At 32.0% G+C, this 21800-nt stretch overlaps 9 protein-coding genes across 9 annotated transcripts, besides 6 other annotated features; 3 read left to right on the top strand and 6 right to left on the bottom strand.

Moving 5' to 3' along the window:
• Nucleotide 1: 1 nt before the first annotated feature.
• Nucleotides 2-6425: a mobile genetic element.
• Nucleotides 5627-6154, top strand: TVAGG3_0218560 (protein of unknown function, DUF4107 family; the record flags this gene model as incomplete). Its single annotated transcript, XM_001294478.1, has 1 exon — nucleotides 5627-6154. One exon carries the CDS (start codon nucleotides 5627-5629, stop codon nucleotides 6152-6154), a length of 528 nt encoding a protein of 175 aa, XP_001294479.1.
• Nucleotides 6155-6425: a terminal%2Cinverted (terminal inverted repeat of Maverick-1C transposon ID:TVAGG3_0218550).
• A 432-nt stretch (nucleotides 6426-6857) lies between these two features.
• Nucleotides 6858-6885: a terminal%2Cinverted (terminal inverted repeat of Mariner transposon ID:TVAGG3_0218530).
• Nucleotides 6858-8161: a mobile genetic element.
• TVAGG3_0218540 (Mariner transposase) lies at nucleotides 6938-8065 on the bottom strand (the record flags this gene model as incomplete). The annotated part of the gene is made up of 1 exon (XM_051226889.1): nucleotides 6938-8065. The coding sequence occupies one exon, from the start codon at nucleotides 8063-8065 to the stop codon at nucleotides 6938-6940; it is 1128 nt and encodes a 375-aa protein (XP_051111875.1).
• Nucleotides 8134-8161: a terminal%2Cinverted (terminal inverted repeat of Mariner transposon ID:TVAGG3_0218530).
• Nucleotides 8162-8437: 276 nt separating this feature from the next.
• TVAGG3_0218520 (uncharacterized protein) lies at nucleotides 8438-8701 on the top strand (the record flags this gene model as incomplete). Its single annotated transcript, XM_001297100.1, has 1 exon — nucleotides 8438-8701. The coding sequence occupies one exon, from the start codon at nucleotides 8438-8440 to the stop codon at nucleotides 8699-8701; it is 264 nt and encodes an 87-aa protein (XP_001297101.1).
• Nucleotides 8702-10153: 1452 nt separating this feature from the next.
• On the top strand, nucleotides 10154-11954 carry TVAGG3_0218510 (lipid binding; the record flags this gene model as incomplete). The annotated part of the gene is made up of 1 exon (XM_001297099.1): nucleotides 10154-11954. A coding segment is annotated over one exon (1801 nt), but the record flags the coding sequence as incomplete, so codon positions are not given.
• Nucleotides 11955-12466: 512 nt separating this feature from the next.
• TVAGG3_0218500 (translation initiation factor protein) lies at nucleotides 12467-13293 on the bottom strand (the record flags this gene model as incomplete). Its single annotated transcript, XM_001298645.1, has 1 exon — nucleotides 12610-13158. One exon carries the CDS (start codon nucleotides 13156-13158, stop codon nucleotides 12610-12612), a length of 549 nt encoding a protein of 182 aa, XP_001298646.1.
• A 176-nt stretch (nucleotides 13294-13469) lies between these two features.
• Nucleotides 13470-15077, bottom strand: TVAGG3_0218490 (6-phosphogluconate dehydrogenase family; the record flags this gene model as incomplete). Its single annotated transcript, XM_001298644.1, has 1 exon — nucleotides 13599-15068. One exon carries the CDS (start codon nucleotides 15066-15068, stop codon nucleotides 13599-13601), a length of 1470 nt encoding a protein of 489 aa, XP_001298645.1.
• A 1239-nt stretch (nucleotides 15078-16316) lies between these two features.
• On the bottom strand, nucleotides 16317-16520 carry TVAGG3_0218480 (proteasome regulatory particle assembly; the record flags this gene model as incomplete). The annotated part of the gene is made up of 1 exon (XM_001298643.1): nucleotides 16317-16520. One exon carries the CDS (start codon nucleotides 16518-16520, stop codon nucleotides 16317-16319), a length of 204 nt encoding a protein of 67 aa, XP_001298644.1.
• A 346-nt stretch (nucleotides 16521-16866) lies between these two features.
• On the bottom strand, nucleotides 16867-17978 carry TVAGG3_0218470 (protein serine/threonine kinase protein; the record flags this gene model as incomplete). Its single annotated transcript, XM_001298642.2, has 1 exon — nucleotides 16914-17975. The coding sequence occupies one exon, from the start codon at nucleotides 17973-17975 to the stop codon at nucleotides 16914-16916; it is 1062 nt and encodes a 353-aa protein (XP_001298643.1).
• A 1006-nt stretch (nucleotides 17979-18984) lies between these two features.
• TVAGG3_0218460 (uncharacterized protein) lies at nucleotides 18985-19244 on the bottom strand (the record flags this gene model as incomplete). The annotated part of the gene is made up of 1 exon (XM_001298641.2): nucleotides 19051-19224. The coding sequence occupies one exon, from the start codon at nucleotides 19222-19224 to the stop codon at nucleotides 19051-19053; it is 174 nt and encodes a 57-aa protein (XP_001298642.1).
• Nucleotides 19245-19345: 101 nt separating this feature from the next.
• Nucleotides 19346-21105: a mobile genetic element.
• Between the last annotated feature and the right edge of the window lie 695 nt (nucleotides 21106-21800).

Raw genomic sequence — 21800 nt, 5'->3', positions numbered from 1 at the left:
GCTTTTTGTTCAGTAGTTCTACATCTTTATACACTGCACCTGTCTCAGTGAATTCAACAATATTTTCATTCGTTAGCTTTACATTCAAACCCTTGTCGAGTATATTGTTCATTTCATACATATAAAAGGTTTTTATTCTATATGAAATGAGAAGTAAGTCCATCTTAGCTGGTGCCGTTAATGTTCCAATTGAACCAACATCAAATGTTGACTCACGAACGACAAACAATATTGTCATAAAGAATTATAGTTCGGAGTGTTTGAAAGAGCCAGAACCAGAGCTGAAATCCGTGAATTTAAACAAGCTTCAAACGCTAACGCTCACATCAGATGTTAAGTTAGAGTATCCACCACTGGACCAAATTCTTTCAAGAGAAGCCAACGACAACCCTTACACAAATGTTCAAACAAATCCTTCAGATAACGTAGACCATTACCTTCTTCAGTTATACCAAAACATTTTTACTCAAAGACGATAAGAAGCTTTTGATAAATCTTATAAGTAAGAACCAAATAATTCTAACAAAGGAGGACCTTGAAAATGTATAATCACGAATAACAGGAAAGCAATGTGTCATTGACTATCTCGACCCTGAAATCGAATGCTGTGGTCAAACGCCACCATTCAATGAAATAGGTAATCCGCATCATTGAAACACCAGGAACTACAGGAGTTGAGTTTAAGTATAAATATTCGAACGAGTATACAAAACTTTCAACAGAATATAAGCTTTGTTTGAAATATGTTTTAGTAAATTAAAGCACTTATAGTATCTATCCAAAACTTCTTCAACAGTATCGAACTCATCTTCATAATGCAAACCTAATCTTATTGACTTGGTGCAGTTTTCACTAACACAATATTTTTCTGTTCTCTTGACTGACATAACTAACTCATTTGTTTCATCAAACAGCAACAACAAAGTTCATGACCTAATACATAACATTCATACTTTATATTTTTAGCTCTGAGTTCTCTCTGTAAGCTGTTGCATTTAATATTTTCTAAAAAGTCAACTTCAACAGTCATTCGCACTGGTGCCTTCAGTTCTACAGGCTCTCCTTGAAAGTCAACAAGTCTGAATTGCATGTCTTTCAAATTATGAGGACTAATGCGAACCCATTTACCTAAATGAGTTGCTATGACAGGAACGTTTGGAATGAACATTGAATTGACTGCATAACAGAAGGATTTATATTCTACTGAACCTTTACTATTAACTCCTGAAATACCTGTGACATTAGCTATTTTTGACTCAATGTACAAACATTACCATAACATACGTATGGACAAGATTTCATCTCAATCGTTTTGTCAAACTTTTCAAAGGAAATGTCATATGGTATGCTCCCAAGAAGTTGTACTCTATGACTCATTCTTGGTATCTTAAACTCCTTCGCATAACTGAACTTCAAACTCCTGCAATAAGTTTAACATTCATTAAGTTTTCTCCGTTATCCTTGTTTATTGTAGTATTATGAGAGCATTTACACTCCAGCTAATGTTTCCATCTTATATTCTACATTATTGTGAAATCTTATTTCGTGCTTCTTTCCATCTATTTCAAGCTCCATGAAATCTGTTTCATCTGTTATAACGAATGAAGCGATAGTATTGAAGTCAACCATTCTGAATGCAAGTGGCTCATTCTGTAGACCTAAGTTTGTTTGTAGCTTTACTGTCCCGTATTCGTTTGGGTCTGTACTTTGCAAATAAAACAACATTTTATTCTCATTAAAATATGAGTATAGCTGCATATGCGTATGAAGCTGACAGAGCTAAACGTTTATATTTTGGTCAATACTCTCTCACACTTACTGACAAATATATTGTTATCAGTGATGGAAATACCGAGAAATACATAACATGGAAGGACTATGAAAAGTTTGACCCTATTTTAACTCCATGTACAATGCCATTCATTGTAAATGGTGAAGTTGTCATGAAGAACGACACAACAGTAAATAAGTCTGTATATGAAGCATTAGAAATATATGTTGAATTATAATCCCGAAAGATTTGACCCAAGCACTCACCATGTGCAATGCCTTTTATTAAGGACGGTGAAATCGTAAGAGTTCCGGATTCAACGGTTTATACTGCTGTTCAAAACAGTTTACAAAACATTTTAGCGAATATCTTTAATTCAGAAACTACAGAAATAAAATTACCATATATACAGATGCTAAAGAAATTAAATCAAAAACGAACACATTATTTACGTCACTTAATGATTTAATGACTTATTATTAAATATTCCTGCACCAACTACAGCATTTGATCCAAACTCGACGGTTTGCAGTGTACCTTTCATAAAGTCGCAAAGCGACCAGGGCGAAGCCCATGACAGTTCATTAATTACTTAAGGGATTCAACAGTTAATGAATCATTAAAGGCGTCATTAATGAAAATCATTGATTTTAACTCATTCACGAAATACATTAATTCATTCATTAATGTTTCATATGCTTCTAAAGAAGGTGAGCCAAAAACTATCGATAAAGCGGTGTATGAAATAAAAGCATCAACACGAAATTGAATTCGTTAACTTTTGACGGTGATAGTTTCGTTAATGACATAACATCGGGGAAAACAATTTTAACGAAAGAAATTTAAAATTCATGTTAGTGAGTTCGTTGAAATTGAAAAAGAAGGTGGAATTAAGTTCGATCCACTGAATTTTCATTTTCAGCTTAGCGAATGCGGGTGTTAGTTTCGCTGAATGGACAACTATACAGAGTGAAATAAATGCAATATGGACGTTTTTGGGGTCAAAAGCGGGAATGGGTGAGCTTGTAAATGCTGCAGAACATTAGGTGAAACAGGAAATTTTGTAGATGGTTTTAAAAAACTTGTTTCAAATGTTTTAAAAACACAAAAGAAATTATTTGTTATACCATACATAACGGACGGATTTTCGAACAGGTAGCAACAAAACCCTCGGTTATGGCTGCGTTGATGAAATGGTTAGAGATATAAAACCACGTACGAACGGGAACGAAGAACATGAACAACAGGATACTGGTCGGGTTATTCAAGACATTAAAAACGTGTACCCTGAAGTATTGATTTATTTAGAGGAGTTAATGATTCAATTTCAAAAATTCTATAACCCTCGATGAAGAGAATAAATTAACAGATATATAATATTTCGTCATTATTGCAGAACTAATGAAGAGAATAAATGAAAAGGAATTGGTGATAATCATTAATGTCAGCGATGTAATGATGAAAAGAAATTTTGACTCATTATTTACAAAAACCGAAAACAGAATATAGTCTTTATGACGTAATTATCCGAATTAATGAAAAGATTAATGATAATAAGAGTTCTGGCGGAAGAGTTAGATGAACCTACTGAAAAAAGAGCTAAGGGAAGAAGCAGGAATATGAACAAAGGGTGGAAGCCTATAAAAATTTATGTCAATGATGGCTCAGGAGGTTCAAACATAAAGTATGCAGAAAGTTATAGAGTTTATGCTCTCAAAGGTGAAAAGCCTTCATTTAAGAACAGCTATTCTAACGCATATCCTCAAAAGTTAACGGATGGGGAAGTGGATGATATGAATGACAGCAAAAATATTAACAGAAATGGCGACAGAGATGCATGGAATTTGTTTACCATCAGTCAATTGAAGGTTAAACTTTAAAACAATGTTGGTCGTTCCCATGGAATATTTTTGACTTTAATGGTATTAGTCATGATATGAATCTCAAGGTATGAACGAGGAGAGATGAGAGACTTATATGCTTCCCAAATTTCTTCAAAAGGTAATGTTATACCTGACTGTTTCCAAATGAGTTCAATATCATAACGTGAGAAACCTTGAAAGATAACGAAGTCAGTTATGAGACGTTTTATGTTTAAAGCAAGGAAACGCCATGTTTGCATAAGTATTGCTACAGTTAAGTGGTAATGTCTGACTTAGTTATGATGTTAGCTAATGGTGAGTCAGGCTTTGACACTAAACCTTTTCCGGCGAAGTCGTCACAAACGAGCAGAGTGTTTGATGGATACTTTTTGAAGGGGTATTTTGAAAGTTTTGACAGAATGTAGTTTGTAAGTCGTTTCATATCGTAAACTCCTGAGTACTGACGTAAGTGGTGTTTGTCAATAATTCTTTCCATCTCCTCAGAAGTCTTTTGCATTCCTGACTGTATAAATTCAACGATAGCATAATATTTCCTCTTACGTCGAATGTAACGTTGAAGAAATTCAATGAGTTCACTGTCTGGAACTTTAACGACAGAGGCTTGAACTTTTGACATAAATGTTTTCGCTGTTGAGTCCATAGAGTCTGAAGTTGCTGATATAATGATTTGGTCATAGTAAGAGTCGTTTCCTAAACGCTCTGTTATGAGTATATGACGAATTAAATTAAATGTCTTACCTGAACCCATCTTTCCACAATAGAAATACACACCATTTGAACAGAATTCATAATTTTGCTGAAAGGAAGAATAAGAGAAGAGTTAAGTTTGTCTGTAGTTTCATTCATGTCTTCATCTACGTCATGTATTAAATGCTTCATTTTATCTCCATTAAAAATGCAAGTCAGAAATATTCAGAACATAGCACCGAGTCTAACTGACAAGAGTATAAAGATATACTATGAAAACGTTATGATGAAACCTACCAAAATTCAAGAAAGTCAGTATACTTATGAATATCCAAGACACTGGGTAGAGTATGTAGGGGTGAGAAAGCTATTGAAATCAGACAGGTTCGAAGTATTCCAGCAGGAAGAACAATATTATTGAAGAACTTTAATGTTTTGAGATATAATGATGAAACAAGAAGCAAGATAGTTTCCCTGTTGCTGTGTATGTGAACTTAGATACAGGAGATGACATGAAAGTTTTTAATACAAAACTTCAAACGGTAGTGAGAGAACAACTGACTGCGGAAGGGCATCCATTACCTTCAGAATTTACCATAGCATAATATTTTGAAACAAACTCAATAGATTTTAAAGTCATCTCTGCAAAGAAGTCAGGTTTTACATTTAATGAAGCAGATGTATATTCGAATGAAAACTTCAAAGCTATTGCATGGTTAGATAATGACGATTGCTTTAAGAAAATATTTAAATTCAGTGACTCAAAGATGTCAATAGATGACCTTCGTGGAATGTTACCATCGACGTTTACAGTTGAAGGTTCAGCAGGATTGCTTACAAGATTGTCAATTGGTGGTATTTGGTCTCGTGAGAACATTGTTATAAATCCAGTATAAGTGAATTTGCTGAAGAATCTATATTATGTCTTTCAAACTACATGTATTCGCCACCGAAGCATTATAGTATAACAAACTTTGTCAGTAAGTTTAACATAAGACTTGTCGAACCTTCTTCAATGAAAGATGTTGTGCTACCTAAAGATGGAAAGGATGGACTCATTATTGAGATGATTTTAATTGCATATTAAATGAGCTTGTTCTTGAAGGTCATTCATGATGAAATAACTGTTGTAGAAGATGTTAGCAATTGTTCAGATATTTTATTGAGAATAGATGAGATAAGAAAGAAGTTTATGAATGAGAATGTTTATGTTTCATTGACTTTCTCCAGTAACGAGAACTTTTATGAGATAATATTGAAGAGAGATGATTTTAATATGGGGTAAATGGTAGCTTGGGCAGCTTTAGGCGCAATGGGAACAAAAGCATTAGCATTTGGAGCAAAAGCACTTGGAGCTTATGACGCAGTAAATAAAATGAGTGGAGGAAGGGTTTCAAAGACATTAGATGCAAATAAAGGAAAGATTGGAGGCTGGGTTGCAAAGAAGTTAAGATTAAATAAAATGGGGCTCATAAATAAAGCATCCAATTTGGTTGCGACTGAGTCAGAAAATGCTTTAGGAAAGGACGATGAGTTTGCAAAACACGCAAAAGACTTTAATGACCAGATGAAAGGTGAAACAATGCATTTAAATAGAGTCGATGGAACTAAAGAAAATGTTTCTTCTCCACTAGTAGTTCTTCCATACGGACCTTATGGAATGTATGGAAACCCTTATGAACGACCATTTGACCCATTGACTGGTGGAAGTAACTGGTATCATTACGGACGAAGAAGAAAGACAGTCAAGTTGGAGACAGACGTGAAGAAAGCAACTAAAAAGAAACCAAGGAAGAGAGTTATAAAGCAATGAATTCAAGTGGGTGAAAAAAGAGGTGAAAAAAGAGGTGAGATCTCACCACTTCACCTAAATTTATTTTTGTGCTATGTTTTCATACGTGTGATGGTGGTGATATCATTATTTTTAAGTTTATTTTTTATTATATTTTTATTTTATTTGGATGTAAATGACAGAACAAAAGCAACTCATACAAATCAAAACATATAACAAACATACATTTAAACATTTATTCTTCCTTCCTGAGTATAACATGTTCTTTACACTTCATCCTAGACCAGTTGACTATACACTGACTGTTTATAAAGATTGTCATGGTAGTTTTATAAAAACTTATGATGATGAAGGTAAGTTAACAAGACTATGCATTTCAAAACTTGAGAAACTTTATGACTTCAAGTATGACTACAATAGAGTTAACATTGACGATGAAGATATAGAAGAAAATTTATGAGAACGTTTATTTTTTCATTAGTGAGTTCGTTAGTGAGGTGAAATTGTTGGCGGCTTTGTAAATATTTAAGGTTAAGTTAGTTTTTGCGTTCATGTTGTAAAATATACGTTAACGGTTTTGTAAAGTGTCAAATTCACAAGTATTGGGTAAGGTGGAACGCAGTGCCACAATACCCAAGACTGGTGTACTAACTTCATATAGTCAAGAAAATAAAGTTGAGGATAATAAAAAGAAAGTCATTATAAGTGCAAATTACTTCTATTATAGGGTGTCCAAAGGTGTGTTTAGCACAAACCTGAATACTGCGAATAGAAATAAACAAGTTACATATATATAAAGTTTATTTAAATATAATCACCATTGGATTCAATCACGCGTTCGCAGCGATCGATCCAGGCTTGAAAGACACGCTTTAAATCATCATGAGAAAATTGCTCAAATTGCTCTCTTACAAAATTTTCAAGATCATCTGGACTCGCGAATTCGCGTCCTTCAGCTCTCTTTTTTGGCGTGCCGAATAAATAAAAGTCAGAGGGTGCAATATCAGGTGAATAAATTGGGTTTGGAACAACTTTGACATTGTTTTCCAGCAAGTAATTCATTACCTTATGACTTTTGTGAACTCTTGAATTATCAAAATGAATTGCAAACTTTTGTTTTTGTTGTTTGGATTTCTTAAACTCATCAGAATTGATAATTTGAGTAAGAACATTGTCAATTAGATACTGAGCATTCATCGTATTAGGTTTTTGAAGAATATCAATTGCGATGATGTCATTCACGCCCCAAAAAACCGACAACATCATCATTGGTGTGTCAATTTTTTTCTTCGGGAATGTTTGCGGATTTTCATCCTTCGGGATCCACATGATTTTGGCTTCTGTTGCATATTGAAACCAAGACTCGTCCCCTGTTACTAAAAAGCGAAACTTCTTGGATTGATACGCACCCAATATAGAGAGGAGCTCTTTCGAAGATTGGACTCTAGATTTTTTTTGAACTGAATTAAGGTTGTGCGGAACCCAACGTGTATACGCTAGTTTGTAGTTCAAATAATTGTGCAGATAATAACTGACTGTTGTACGTGGTATCTTTGTCATCTCCTCTATCCTTCTGAGTGATGCTCTTGGGTCTTCATCTAGCGCTTGAAGAATTGCTTTGATTTTTCTTTGATCCGGCGATTTTTTGTCAATTTTTATGATGGGCGCCTTTTTGTTCATGAAGTGATACATCCTAACATGATACGTTACAGTGGAATAACTAGGAGCATCCATACCGAAGCATTTTACCAATGTCTCGTAGATTTTTTTACAGTCTTTGCATTTTTTTGCAAGAGCGAGGATGTTTTCTTTATGATTCATTAAAAAAATGAAAAAAATCCCGCCAAAATTTCCCGCGAAACCGCCTCTTGTCTCAAAATTCATTTTATATCCCGGCATGGCGCCAAAATATAACATACTCATCATATACATATATTCATATTTTTTATTATATATTTATAATCAGCATATATCTCCTTTAATAGTCTCATATAGAGCGCTGTGCTAAACGCACCTTTGGACACCCTATATTATTTCATTGATAACTCGATCAAGAAATTGACAAAAACAGAAGACGAAAATGTTAAGTTCCTTTTTAGATTTAAGGATCATGGAACAGAATCGAATGCGACAAGATTTAATGTAGAAGCTGAGCTTACTGGAGAAGAATATGAGAAATTCGAGGAAGAAGCTAAAAAATTCGAAGATCAAACAGATTATACAACACCATCAAAATTTTCCGTCGAGGGTACACTTGAATTAAAGTTAGAGAAAGTAGCAGATCCTCCAGCGGGACAAGAAGAAATGCTTTTCGAGAAAGATCTTGATATAATTGTTATGAATGAAAACTCTATTAAAACAGTAGAAAAAGTTAAAGAAGATACTAAGAACTTTGAAAATTCAGACGCACCAGAAGCAACACCTAAACCAAATGATTCAGGATTTCCGACATGGGCAATTGCTGTAATTGTGGTTGCTGTTGTCATTGTAATCGTAGTAATTGTTGTTGTCGTTATTTTCATTAAGAAATCTAAGAAAGGTTCATCTTCAGGTGCAGCTGCAGCTTAATAAAAGATTACAATATTTTTAATTTTTTTTCCAAATATCTAAAAACATATTGAAACCGCTTTATTTAAGATATACATGTAATTGCTATATTACTGAATATTTTCATAGATTAGTTTCACAATATAGAATACTTCATCGATGAAACAAGTTTTGAATTCTTTTCTCAAGACTAGTTACAGCAAAAATAGTATATGGAAATCGCTTCATTTATGATATGCATGAAATTGCAATATTACTGGAAGTATTCATAGAATGATTTCACAATATAGAATATTTCATTGATGAAGCAAGTTTGGATTACTTTTCTCGATTGATAAATTCGGATAACAATTAATTTTCAAGAAAAACTCAAATATAACCTAAATATACGATAAAATATATAAACATGTTTGTGCATTGGAAAATAACCATGGTGAATCACGATTTTATGAAATAATTAATTTTGTATGGTAATTGCATTTTTTATTTTTAGATTCAGAAAGAGAGATGTATTTAATCTAATTTAGTATTTTTATGAGGAAAACTCTTTGTAGTCTGAGGCCTCAAATATAAAGTTTAATAGTACAAGAATTTTGACAATTTAATTTGGGAATGAAGCTAAGAAAAGCTTTAAATGCATATGGAAAAGAGTCATGCTGTATCAATATTTTGATAGGTAACTGCTAATATTAAGGATTTTCTCAACTTTAAATATCTTCTTTGTGGAATCTTCTCGAATGTTACTTTTTCATCTCTTATATATCAAGCTTAATTGCATGATTTATTGATTCTTAACACATTAAATCGATTTTTCCTATATTTTTTTTAATTTAGATTTTGAAATTCAGCCAAAAATGAATAAAATGCATTTGAAATCCGCAGATGTATCATGGGGATATATACAAGCCTATATGAAATTTATATTGAGTTAATTTAAATATAGAAAAAGAGTTTTATCCAAAGTAAAAAGTGTCAAAACGATAAAAGTTCAAAGGTTATTGATTCAATGTTCTTTTAAAAGTTCATTTAATGTATATTATTTTTAACTCAAACCATATTTCTCTCAAAAAATCGAATTCAGAGAAGAGCTATGAATTATTTGAGAAATATGGCAAAATGAAATAAATACGCATTTTCCTCTCTCAACCGCATTTATAAACATGAATAACAAAATGTTAATAGCCTCTTTACAAATTACATTCTAAGCAAACTAATCATTTAAGCATTTTATCATGAGTTAATAATCACATTGTATATAAATGTTAAATGATATGGTTTATAATAAATTTTCATCGATATCCTCACAATTGTTTTTTTTTCATTTTAACCCCTTAGGAATACGACAAAACTATGTAGCATCTGATCCATTTTATAATGTTTGTTCATATTAAAGTACTTTGAGATTTATATTTAAAATTCAAAAGCTTCTCAAAAATTTGATTTCAAACCTTTTAATATTTTACACCTTGAATTATGCTTTTTACATGCGTGTGTCTATGTTTGAGAAAAATACAGACAAATCCTGATAGAACTGAGAAAGAAAACACACCTTCATTCGTAGATGCCATCACTGATAATTACACTTTATTAGATTTAAATCTGATCAATGAAGAATTAGAATATTCAACAACAACGATGTCATCAACACATCGTGATTTTGCATTTATCAGATGCTCAGTTACACTTTATGGAGATACAAATTTTATTTCTAATTATGCTTTTGGCCAAAGTCCTTCATCTGGTCTTGGTGGAGCAATATTTTTAAGTCAATCGGTCCTAGTTTTCTATGGAAGCGGAAGCACTCATAATTTTTCCATGAATATAGCTTCAGTTGGTGGAGCTATATGCTCAATTGCATCATCCATTTCACTTGAATGCACAACATTTCAAAGTAATATAGCTTACAAATACGGAGGAGGTATATATTTCCAAGGTGCCTTTCTGAAAGATAATGATTATAATTATCTTTCTCCTTCAGTCACTCTTATAGGTTATAATAACGTATTCAATTCAAACAGCGCATGCGAAATAGGAGGAGCTATAGCCTTCTCTTTTGGCCTTCAGATCTATCTTGAAAAAATTATTTTTGCAATGAACAAATGTTGTTTCTCAGGAGGTGCTGTTTTTTGCTCAGGAGTTGATGATATTAAGTTTGTCTACTGTACATTTATTAAGAACATTGTAAATGCAGAGAATACAAACATAATGAGCTATCCAATGAAATTAAGATATGAAGAATCATCTACAACATTTTCGAATGGTGGTTTTGTAAGAGAATTGCCATCGAGGTTTAAAGCTCGTGGAGGTGGTGCTATATGCTTTATTTCTGATGCAAAGAAGAACTTGGGTTTGCCAACAACAGAAACAACAAAGGAGCAGAGATATTTAGAAACAAATGGATGCTGCTTTAACAAAGATTCTTCTACATACACCGCGGTTACATTTGGAAATGGTGCAGGACATGAGATTCTGTTAGAAGGATATGCAAAATGGAAATCATACATGGATAGAATGAATGGAATTGACAAGAATCTTATTCATTATGGATTTGCTAATCAATATGTATCTCGTTCATTGTCAAGTATTTGGGATGGAAATGCATCAGATTGGGTAATATTTGATTATCAAGGAGCCGCAAACAGTTCGGAAATTTGTTATCCTACATCAATTACATTAAATAACTCTGATCCCGATCTCCCAGATGAAACTACAATTTCATATGCAGAAATTAGCAATGAAGGTAATGATGCGGCAACATCTTCTGTACCAGATCCAACATCATACACATATGTTGCGACACCAATTACAAGGTTACCACAGGCAACAACGCAGAGTGCAAGCTTATATTCTATAGCCACACGTAATATTGGAACAGATACCACTTTCGATTTTAATAACTTGTTCAATCCAGGATCTACAGGAAATGGTAGTCCATCAACGCCAGAACATTATCCAGGATTGACAGCAATTCCAAATTTAGGATTTAGAACATTAGTTGCAACTCCATCCAGAACCGCAAAGGAAACACCTTATGAAACAATATTTTCAACAGCTCATTCAACACCTTATGAAACAATATATTCAACAGCCCATTCAACACCAGTCATAACTCATTTCTCAACTGTTGAAACAACACCATCTGTTTCGGTTATTGCTGAGAGAACAGTTCTACAAACTCCAAACAGTCTATTATCTTCGAAAGCTGGAAAAACATATTCTTCAACAAATACATTGATCGTTATTGAAATTTCATCAATGACTAATCTTTCAGCGGGTGAAACATATTGGAATGGATCAAACTTCACAACAGCAGCATCAGATGGCGAATATACTGTTTATTCAGTAACATTGATTTCGTCGGTCATTTTATTCAATGAAACAGATTCAGCAATAAGTATTAATAGCGATGATGGCACTACATCAAAAAGTACTAACTTACCACTAATCATTGGTATCGTTGCGGGTATTATTGGCCTATTAATAATCATCGGACTTATAATATTTGCAGTTTGTAGAAAGAAAGATGAAAATTCATCAAATTCTGCAATTGAAATGCAGGAAGAAACTGTCATGCAACTTCCAGATAGTACAACTACAGCTATAACAAATGATAACCCGTTATGGACAACATCTGTTATGGGAGATACTGATGATCCATTCAAGAATGATTTTGAAGAAGACACAGCTCAAGGTTTCTTTGGAATTGCCCATGAGCCAATTATTAGAGATCTTGAATAATTTTCTGATATATATATTATAATAATAAACTTCTATATGTAATATTCTTTCAAATGACTTTTTTATATATAATATATCAAGAAAATTTTAAAAATAGTGGCTTGTAATTAAAGATATATTATTTAATTTCATTTTAATTACATGTATAATAGTTTATTTTTATTTTAATCTATACTAATTTCTATATTAATTTATTCACCAATATCAGATACATGGATAGAGGTAGAAAGTGCTGGATACAAGTTATTTAAGTGGGAAACAACGTTATCTATAGCTGATTGGTTATTTTTAACCCAGCATGAAATTTTCCAAGTATCAGCACGAGAAGCATATTCAGAGCCTGAAACTTCATTTCCAAGTCCTTCTTCGAGCATTGTACTTACAATATCCGTCCATTTTTCGTGAATGGTTTGTTGGTATTCTTGAGATTTTGGAATTTCTATTGAAACTGCTTTAGAATCTTTTACTTTTGGATCTTCCCATAATGGTTTTATTCCGTTTCTAAAAACGTAATATCGACATCCTTTTAATAAGTTCTGTGGACGCTCTATTGAGTTTAATAGTCTGTTAAAGTTCTCTACTGTTTCAAAAGAATGAAGAGGATGTAAATATTCGCTCCAATGAATATTTTGGCCACCTTTTGAAGGAATTAAGTACCAAAAAACCCATTTGTCTTTAAGTATTGGGCCACCATCTTGTACCGATGGAGCAGGAACAATGGGTTCCATTTTTCCTGCCATAAATTATTAAAAATCCAAAAAATAAAAGAAGAAAAGTGACATTGTTCGAGCATCTCACTAGAAATTTTATGACATACGAATTCAGTAGTATATTTTGTTCGCGGAAAAATCAAGCAACAGCTATCGAAATCTTATCGCCATTTTGAAATCATTAGCTCGAGGTTTAGAAAGTTAAACAATCATCTATATTATTCCAATAAATCTGAATAATGTCATTGACTGGAAAAAATAACGCAATTTTTTTTTCAACATAAGATTTGATCAGATCATTACGACTCTCATTCTCTGTATTTTAATTCCAATCGCTCCAATTTAAACTATATATATGTTGTTTTAGCAAAGCAATTAAATAATCTAAAAAATATATCCAAAATCTAAAATATCATATAAAGAGCGCTTTATAACTTCTATATTCATGGGATTAATAAAAAATAAAAGAATTAAATCAACAAACAACAAGTTGATTTTCCTGTATCAGTTGTTGTTCCTTCCTTTGCCTTAGTTTCGGTGGTAGTTTTCGTCTCTTCTGATTCCCATTCAGTGTGGAACTTTCCACTTTTGTCAATTCTTTCATAAGTATGAGCTCCGAAGAAATCTCTTAAACCATGGATGAGATTTGCAGAAAGGGAGTCAGATATGTAAGAATCAAAGTACGCCAAGCAAGAAGAATACAAAGGAATTGGAAATCCTTGTAAAGTTCCGAGCAAAACAACTTTTCTCCAAGAATTAAGTCGATCTTCGACAGCTGTTTTGAAGAATGGTATCGTGAGTAAGTTCTTTGTGGCATTTGTATAATGTGCAGAAACGTCATTCAGAAAATCAGCGCGAATAATGCATCCACCACGCCAAATCTTTGCACATTTGGAGATATCAACTCCATAATGATGCTGCTCTGAATGTTTTTGAATCATTGATAATCCTTGAGCGTAACAGATAATTTTTGCAGCATATAAAGCTTTTTCGAGGTCATCAACTGTAATTGATACTGAAATATCTGTTATTGGATTTTTCTGGATTGTTTTCGAGGCTTCAACTCTTTCGTCTTTAAGACATGATATTACTCGGGCGTAAACAGCTTCAGCGAAAGCTGGAGTTGCTGATGGAATATCGAAAGAGTCTTGTGATGTCCATTTACCTGTTCCTTTTTGCTCTGCTGTATCAAGGATTAAATCAACAACATATTTATCGCCTTCTTTCTTTCTGAGGACTTTTTCTGTAATTTCGATTAAGTATGATTTAAGTACACCTTTGTTCCAACGCCCAAAAACGTCAGCAATGTCTTCGTTTGAGATTTGAAGAGAATTTCTCATTATATGATATGTTTCGGCGATAAGTTGCATATCAGCGTATTCAATGGCATTATGTACCATTTTAACAAAGTGTCCTGCACCATCTGTACCCATATAATCAACACATGGCGTATCATCTGGTGCTTTAGCCGCTATCGGAAGCAAAACACGCTTACAATTGTCCCAATCTTGAGAATGTCCACCAAACATCATAGATGGACCATTTAAGGCGCCTTCTTCTCCACCAGATATGCCCATTCCAACAAAATGAACGCCGGTTGGTTCAATAGCCTTCTGACGGCGTTCAGTATCTGGCCAATGTGAATTACCACCATCAATTATAACATCATCCTTTTCAAGCAAAACTTTCAATTGCTCAATAACGTTATCAACGAATTCAGCTGTAACTATTATTAAAAATATACGAGGTTTCTTTAATGCTTCAACAACTTCTTCTATTGTCTTGTAACCTGTTATATTTGGCTCATTTAATTTCAATAAAGCTTCAGTTCTTGCCCATGTTCTGTTAAAAGCAGCGACCTTGAATCCGTGATGAGCAAAGTTCCTTGCGATGTTACTGCCCATAGTTCCAAGACCAAAGACGCATAGATCTTGCGACATAGAAAATTTGAGCACAGAATTATTTCTCTTTCTCAATTTAAATTTTGTAAGAAAAAATTGATTCTAATTCAAAATGTTGATATCTTATTGTTATTAGCATATTCCATTTTGTGAATCTCTCTCAATTTTTTAATCGCTCAAATGTAAATTTAAAATGAGACATAAAAACATATAAATATCTTAAATATGAGTGACAATTTGAAATAAAAATGTGACATTATGCAAAATTTCTGAATATTTGATTTTTTTTTATTAAAGCAAATGATCTATAGTTGCTCTATATGTATTGAAATGTAACCTATTGTTCTACCGATTTAAATTCCTAATATCATTAGATTCGCAAAATGAATTTTTTGCATTCAAGCCATTCAAATGATTTTGCATAGTGAATCAAGATGTACATAAGTACTAATTGATAATCCAATATACGAGCAATCTTTATCAGTCTTTATCCTATATTAGATCCAAGTCATTATTTTCAGCATTTATTAACATATTATTTTGGATTTTGGAGATCCACACCGTTATTTCTCCAAACGGAATCCCTAATATGACTTTTAATTTTTTTAATGTCTGATCAAGAAATAAATCCAAACAAATACAGTGAATTGCGAAGTACATATAAGTACTACATTGATTCATATGCTGCGCTATATCAGTTAAAAACGGACCAAGAAGGAGATTTCATGACCGGTTCTCAAATAAACATACAGTTGGAGGCATCCTTAATATTTGGGCCATGTGAAATAAGAACTTCGGCTGTTTTTTACTATAATTTTGTGCTGCATAATGAAGAGCGGTTTTCCCATCATTATCTTTTTCGTTGATTTTTGTGCCGTGTGAAAGAAGAAATTCGACAGTTTCTTTACAATCATTACCCGCTGCATCACGAAGAGGAGTATTTTCATATTCATCTTTTTCGTTGATATTTAAACCGAGTGAAATAAGAAGTTCAGCGAATTCTTTGCTATTATGCCGTGCTGCATAATGAAGAGTGGTTCTCCCTTGATCATCCTTTTTATTGATATTTGTACTATGTGAAATTAGAAGTTCAGCTATTTCTTTGTTATTATATTTTGCTGCAAAATGAAAAGGTGTGATTCCTTCATATTTTTTTATTGATTTTTGCACCGTTCGATATAAGAAATTCGGCTATATCTATGCAATTATGTTTTGCTGCAATGTGAAGAGCTGTTCCAAATTGTTTCATTAAATTACACAAAAAGATGGAATATCAAACATCGCCGATTAAGCAAAACATCTGTGAATATTATTAGTTTGATCGAAATAAGCTAAAAATGATTCAAGATTATTATACAATACACAATAAATTACATCGATTTTATAACCGTATTCATTCACCAAGAATGTAACAAAATCGATGCTGTGTGAAATAATTGCATATTCCATGCATTCTTTATTTGGTTTTTCATATTTCAAACATTCACTCATGATCTCTGGATTTCCGCCTAAAAATGATAATTCTAGACATGTTTGAGTTATTGGTGAGTTAAATTTTGTTCGATATATTTAATGCAGTTTAATTAAGTTCATAGATTTAAAATTAGTTGATCCTTCATTTTTTAACCTTGATTAAAACTATATCCTTGCTACTCATGAAAGCAAAGATATTGTGATTCAAAAGAAAGGTGGTACTTGGAAAGATTTTGAAGCATTTAAAAATTGGAAATCAGAAAAAAAAACTGTTGTTATATTTGATTTCATATTTTACTAATTAAACTTTGTCAAAATATCTATATTATGAAAGATGTAGTATTAAACAAGTTCTAATTTTATAAAAATTTATTCATCAACAATAAATATCAAAAAAAATATACGAAAAATCTAAAACATCTGAGAAATAACAGTTCTGTATGGCTCGGGCTTCGTTAATTTAGGAACTTTCCGAATAGCCAAATTCATCGTTTCTTGAGGCGTAATCATATTTTCTGGTCTAATAACAAGAGATTTCCTTTGAAGTCTGTGATCAGCAGTTCCAAGTTTCCGCGCGTATGCTGTATTATCTGAAGAATATCTCCTTCTCAACGGTGTTGGCGTTGAATCAATGGAGCTATCATCAGCTAACCAAGGCATCGCCAAAAGTTCTGTTGGTGTTGGACGTGCATTTGGATCTCTTTGAAGCATTAAGGTTATTATTTGACGCAGAGGAGGGGAAAGGCCCTGAGGTACAGTAACATCTGTTGTAGTAATCTGTTTAAATAATTGCGCATGATTTGTATGAGACCATGGCAAAGCTCCGGTAGACATCGTAAATACGACAACTCCAAGTGACCAAATATCTGATTTTACGCCATCATACTTATCGTTATTGATAATTTCTGGTGGAGCATAAAATGGAGAACCACAAGGAGTCTTAAGTAGAGAGCCATGTGACATTTCTTTACATAATCCAAAATCACTAAGACGAATATCCATATGAGAGTCAAGTAATATATTTTCGGGTTTAATATCCCTGTGTGCGACTTTTTTGCTATGAATATATTGAAGAGCTTGCAAAATTTGACGTAAAATTCTGTTAACTTCCATTTCGGGAAGACGAACTAGCGAGAGGATATATGAAAATAATTCACCGTTGGGGCAGTATTCCATTACAATATAAATGTATTGTGGATCGAAAACAACGTCGAAAGTGTGAATTACATAAGGATGATTAAAAGATTGCATTAATCGGACTTCTTGTTCGAAACGGCTGAAAATTTGTTGTTCTTCTAACATTTTTCTACTAACAATTTTACATGCAAAATATTCTTTCGTTTTTAAATGGCGAACTAATACAACTGATGAGAATGACCCGTAGCCAATCTTACGTACGAACTCGTAGTTTTCGAAAATTTTAGGAATAGTTACTTCTGAGTTATCCCCGAAACTAAGAGTCACTGTATCCATAATTGGTATTAAAAAAAAATTATTCAGAATGCTTTCAATTTGAAAATTAAATTTTGCTTATGAAAATTGCGTTTTAGATAATATACTAGAAAGTTAATATGTTAATTGTAAAAATTTTACAACAAAGATAATTGATGGAAAAATAGTATATCTATTATACAGCATCATTTCTTTTCAAGAAAGATTTCTCATTGAATTTACTTCAATTGTCGAATATGATTATTTTATACCTAAATGATTAAAATACCAATTAATATTATTTTATGATTCAATTTTTTCTTCAGAATTTTTTCTGAGCAGAAATAATTATGTTTGAATTTATTGATTGTATTAATATAAATAATACAAAAATTAAAATTCTGTAATTTCGTTTCAAATTTGGCTCTTTATTAATTTGCACTTTAAACAAATACCAAGATAATATGAACGAATTTTACATATTCAAAGAATGTCAAATTCGATTCAATTTCAGAATTTCATGGTCAAATAAATTGTATCGCTCTCAATAAATAATCAATTGGAATGGGGAAATATTCAGTGGTTAGTATTTACGCATGTAATTTAAGATTTATGAAGTTATTTTTGAACGTAAGAATATTTGTGATTCAATTTAGATCATAGTATTTAACTGACCTCAAAATATCGAAGATCAAATGATGTTTCTAACTATTTTGATCTTCAAATCTGATCAAAAAACAAATTCTCATTTGAAAAATCGATATTGCTTGATAAAGCTATGATTCTAGACAAAGGAAGATTTGTCTCTGTGTTTATTCTTTTTTAAATATAGTAAGAGCTTCGCGAATGTGTTAATCAATTATTCATTCTTTATCAAGAAACATTGCCAAAACCAGTTTCACATATTATGCGCTAACAATTTTATGTATAATACCCATTATATAAATATGGTAATTTCGTAAAATAATTGTCGGAATTGAAATATTTAAATTTTGAAGTAGTTTCATTGAATATTAATAACTCGAAAAGTAAGTTTATTGAAATTTATCGTGTTCTCTAGTATAAAAGACTAATTAAATTTATAATTTAAGCTTTTACATTTCAAAAACGTAAAAATTTAGTCTTTCTTCTGGCAGCAGCAGCCTTCCTTCTTCTGGCAGCAACCCTCCTTCTTGCAGCAACCACCTTCCTTGTGGCAAGCGCAATCTTCCTTGCAAACGCATTTACCGCCTGTACGGCATGGGCAATCTTGTGGGCATTTGCAATCTGGTCCGCATGGGCATGATGACATTATCAAGAAGTGAATTCACGATAAAGTTTATCTCAATTATTGAATTAAAACGATGAATTTCCGATAAAATACAAATCAATTTATTCTATAGTTGGACAGTGAATTTAGTTGAATATTTATTGGGGAGAAGCTTCCTAAACTTTTTAATCCCATAAATATGGTCATTATCTGGAATAAAGAGTTAAGCGTCATATGTCACTTTTTGTACTAAGGAAACATCGACTTTATGCGTTATGACTTTTCGATGAGGAAACAAGTGTTCACGTATTATAAACTTCCTTATTCCAATAAACCGACCCTAAACATAATTAATTCTAAGCATGATAATGGTCTCTTTTCTATGATAACCAAATCAATTTGGTTATCATAGTAAAGCACCAAAAACTGGAATAGGAATAACCGCACTTAAACAGGAATAGGCAGTGTGGAAACTAGAGAAGACTCAACTGATTTTTTAAGCAACTCTTCTTGCCGATTCAAATCTGCTTTGCTAATCATTGTATATTACTATATTCTGATTAGGATACTTTAACGCTTGATGCATGCACATCATTCTTTTAGCTGATTTCTAAAATACAATCTTCTATTAACTTTGAAATTTCTTCAAAAGTTATAGTAATTCCATAGTTCATTCGTAAAATGTTATTAAATAGCTCTGACTATTCCTTTGCACGCAAAATGAGGTAGTATTTTTTGAATTTTTTACTCAAAATAAAACAAAATCTACCCAATTTTATACCACTAAAGCCTATATTGACACACACATATATAAATCTCTATTGTTATAAGATAAATTTGAAAAAATAAATTTTTTTCCTAAAATGTAAAATTATACTTGTATTCAAAGAAAGTAGATCGTTTATAAGGAAGGTATTATATATTTGGGGAGAAAATCCCTTACAATATACAAAAATATGAAAGAATATTCAATCATCAGGAAAGAGCTTAGTACTAACCATTTGTGAGACGTTCATATAATATCTTTTTCCTTTTTGGGGTTTTTAATCGGATTATCCATTTCCCTGCATTGACTTTAATTCATTCTTGATGATCTGAGTATACATGATCATTATCGAACGTTTGCCATACTCTTCCACAGTTAATGATTGCTGAAAAATGAATAGTACTGAATAACAGCTGGAATTTCATAAGTATTTTGCGTATTTATACTGATTTAAACATGAAATACTCATACAAAATGCAAAGTTTTTCAAAACAATCAATAAAAGATTTTAAATTAGATAAAATATCATATGTCACTTCTTTTTTCATCTGGATAATAAAATTGATAAATTTTTTTCTAATTAAAGATAATGATGCATTTATAGTAGTAGAAAATTAATTTCTAGACTAAAGCTTGTTTATTGTCACCGTTTTAAGTCTAAATTTATAGGAAATGGTTATTTTATTATGCATTAAAAGTTCTTCTATAAAATTAACATTAAAATCATCTTTCGCCTAAGAGTAATAACAAGGTTATGCAAATTTTATTGAAAATAGTACGAGAATTTTGTTTGAAAATATAATATGGTTAAAAATAGGGAATGGATGTATGAATGTTCCATATTTATTTTATCCGAGTTGCTTCATGATTCCATATTGCCGATTCCTATTCCAGTTTTTGGTGCTTTACTATGATAACCAAATTGATTTGGTTATCATAGAAAAGAGACCATTATCATGCTTAGAATTAATTATGTTTAGGGTCGGTTTATTGGAATAAGGAAGTTTATAATACGTGAACACTTGTTTCCTCATCGAAAAGTCATAACGCATAAAGTCGATGTTTCCTTAGTACAAAAAGTGACATATGACGCTTAACTCTTTATTCCAGATAATGACCATATTTATGGGATTAAAAAGTTTAGGAAGCTTCTCCCCATTATATTTAGACCAATATTATTATAAATTTAATAACTATACACAATTTTATGGTTTTTATTTAAAATTAAGATTAAAATGTTTTGCCTATCAAAAATGTACCTTGGAGAATTGTACGTTATTTCGTGACTCACTTTTTTGAACTCAGGCATAAAAATCGAGTTATTTTAAGATGTAGGATGTATCGCTAGATCTTTAATATTCATTAAAATTTTTTCAAAATTCAAAACGTTGAATTTTATTCAATTTTTGTATATTTTTATCTCAGAATCCCTACATACGATCGTCCCCAAACTTCACGAATAACTATCCATACATATGTTTATAATACCTTATGAATATCAAGGCTCTAGCATCATTACTTTTTTATTTGTGGTACCTTTCCTATCAAAAATAATAAAAGGGGGGGACTCATTTTTCTAGACTAAAAAAGTGGCACCTGAGTATATAGTTTCTGCTTTATCTGATCATCGAAACGGAATCGAGCCACGTTATTAGTATGAAACAATGATATACTAGGGAGTAAAGAATACTAATATTTGACACAATACAAGAGCAACTACAGGAATATCATCTTCGCGACACTATCCGGTATCTTGAATGTCTCAGAAGAAGATTTGGATCAACAACCGCAAAATAATTCAAAAGAAAGTGACAGTGAACGTTGTGTGTCAATTTTCTTATCGTTGAACGAT

Source organism: Trichomonas vaginalis, chromosome IV (genome assembly GCF_026262505.1).
Source record: "Trichomonas vaginalis G3 chromosome IV, whole genome shotgun sequence".
NCBI classification, from domain to species: Eukaryota; Parabasalia; order Trichomonadida; family Trichomonadidae; genus Trichomonas; species Trichomonas vaginalis.
Note: the sequence above shows the minus strand (reverse complement) of the source record. Positions and strands in the feature narration are given on the sequence as shown.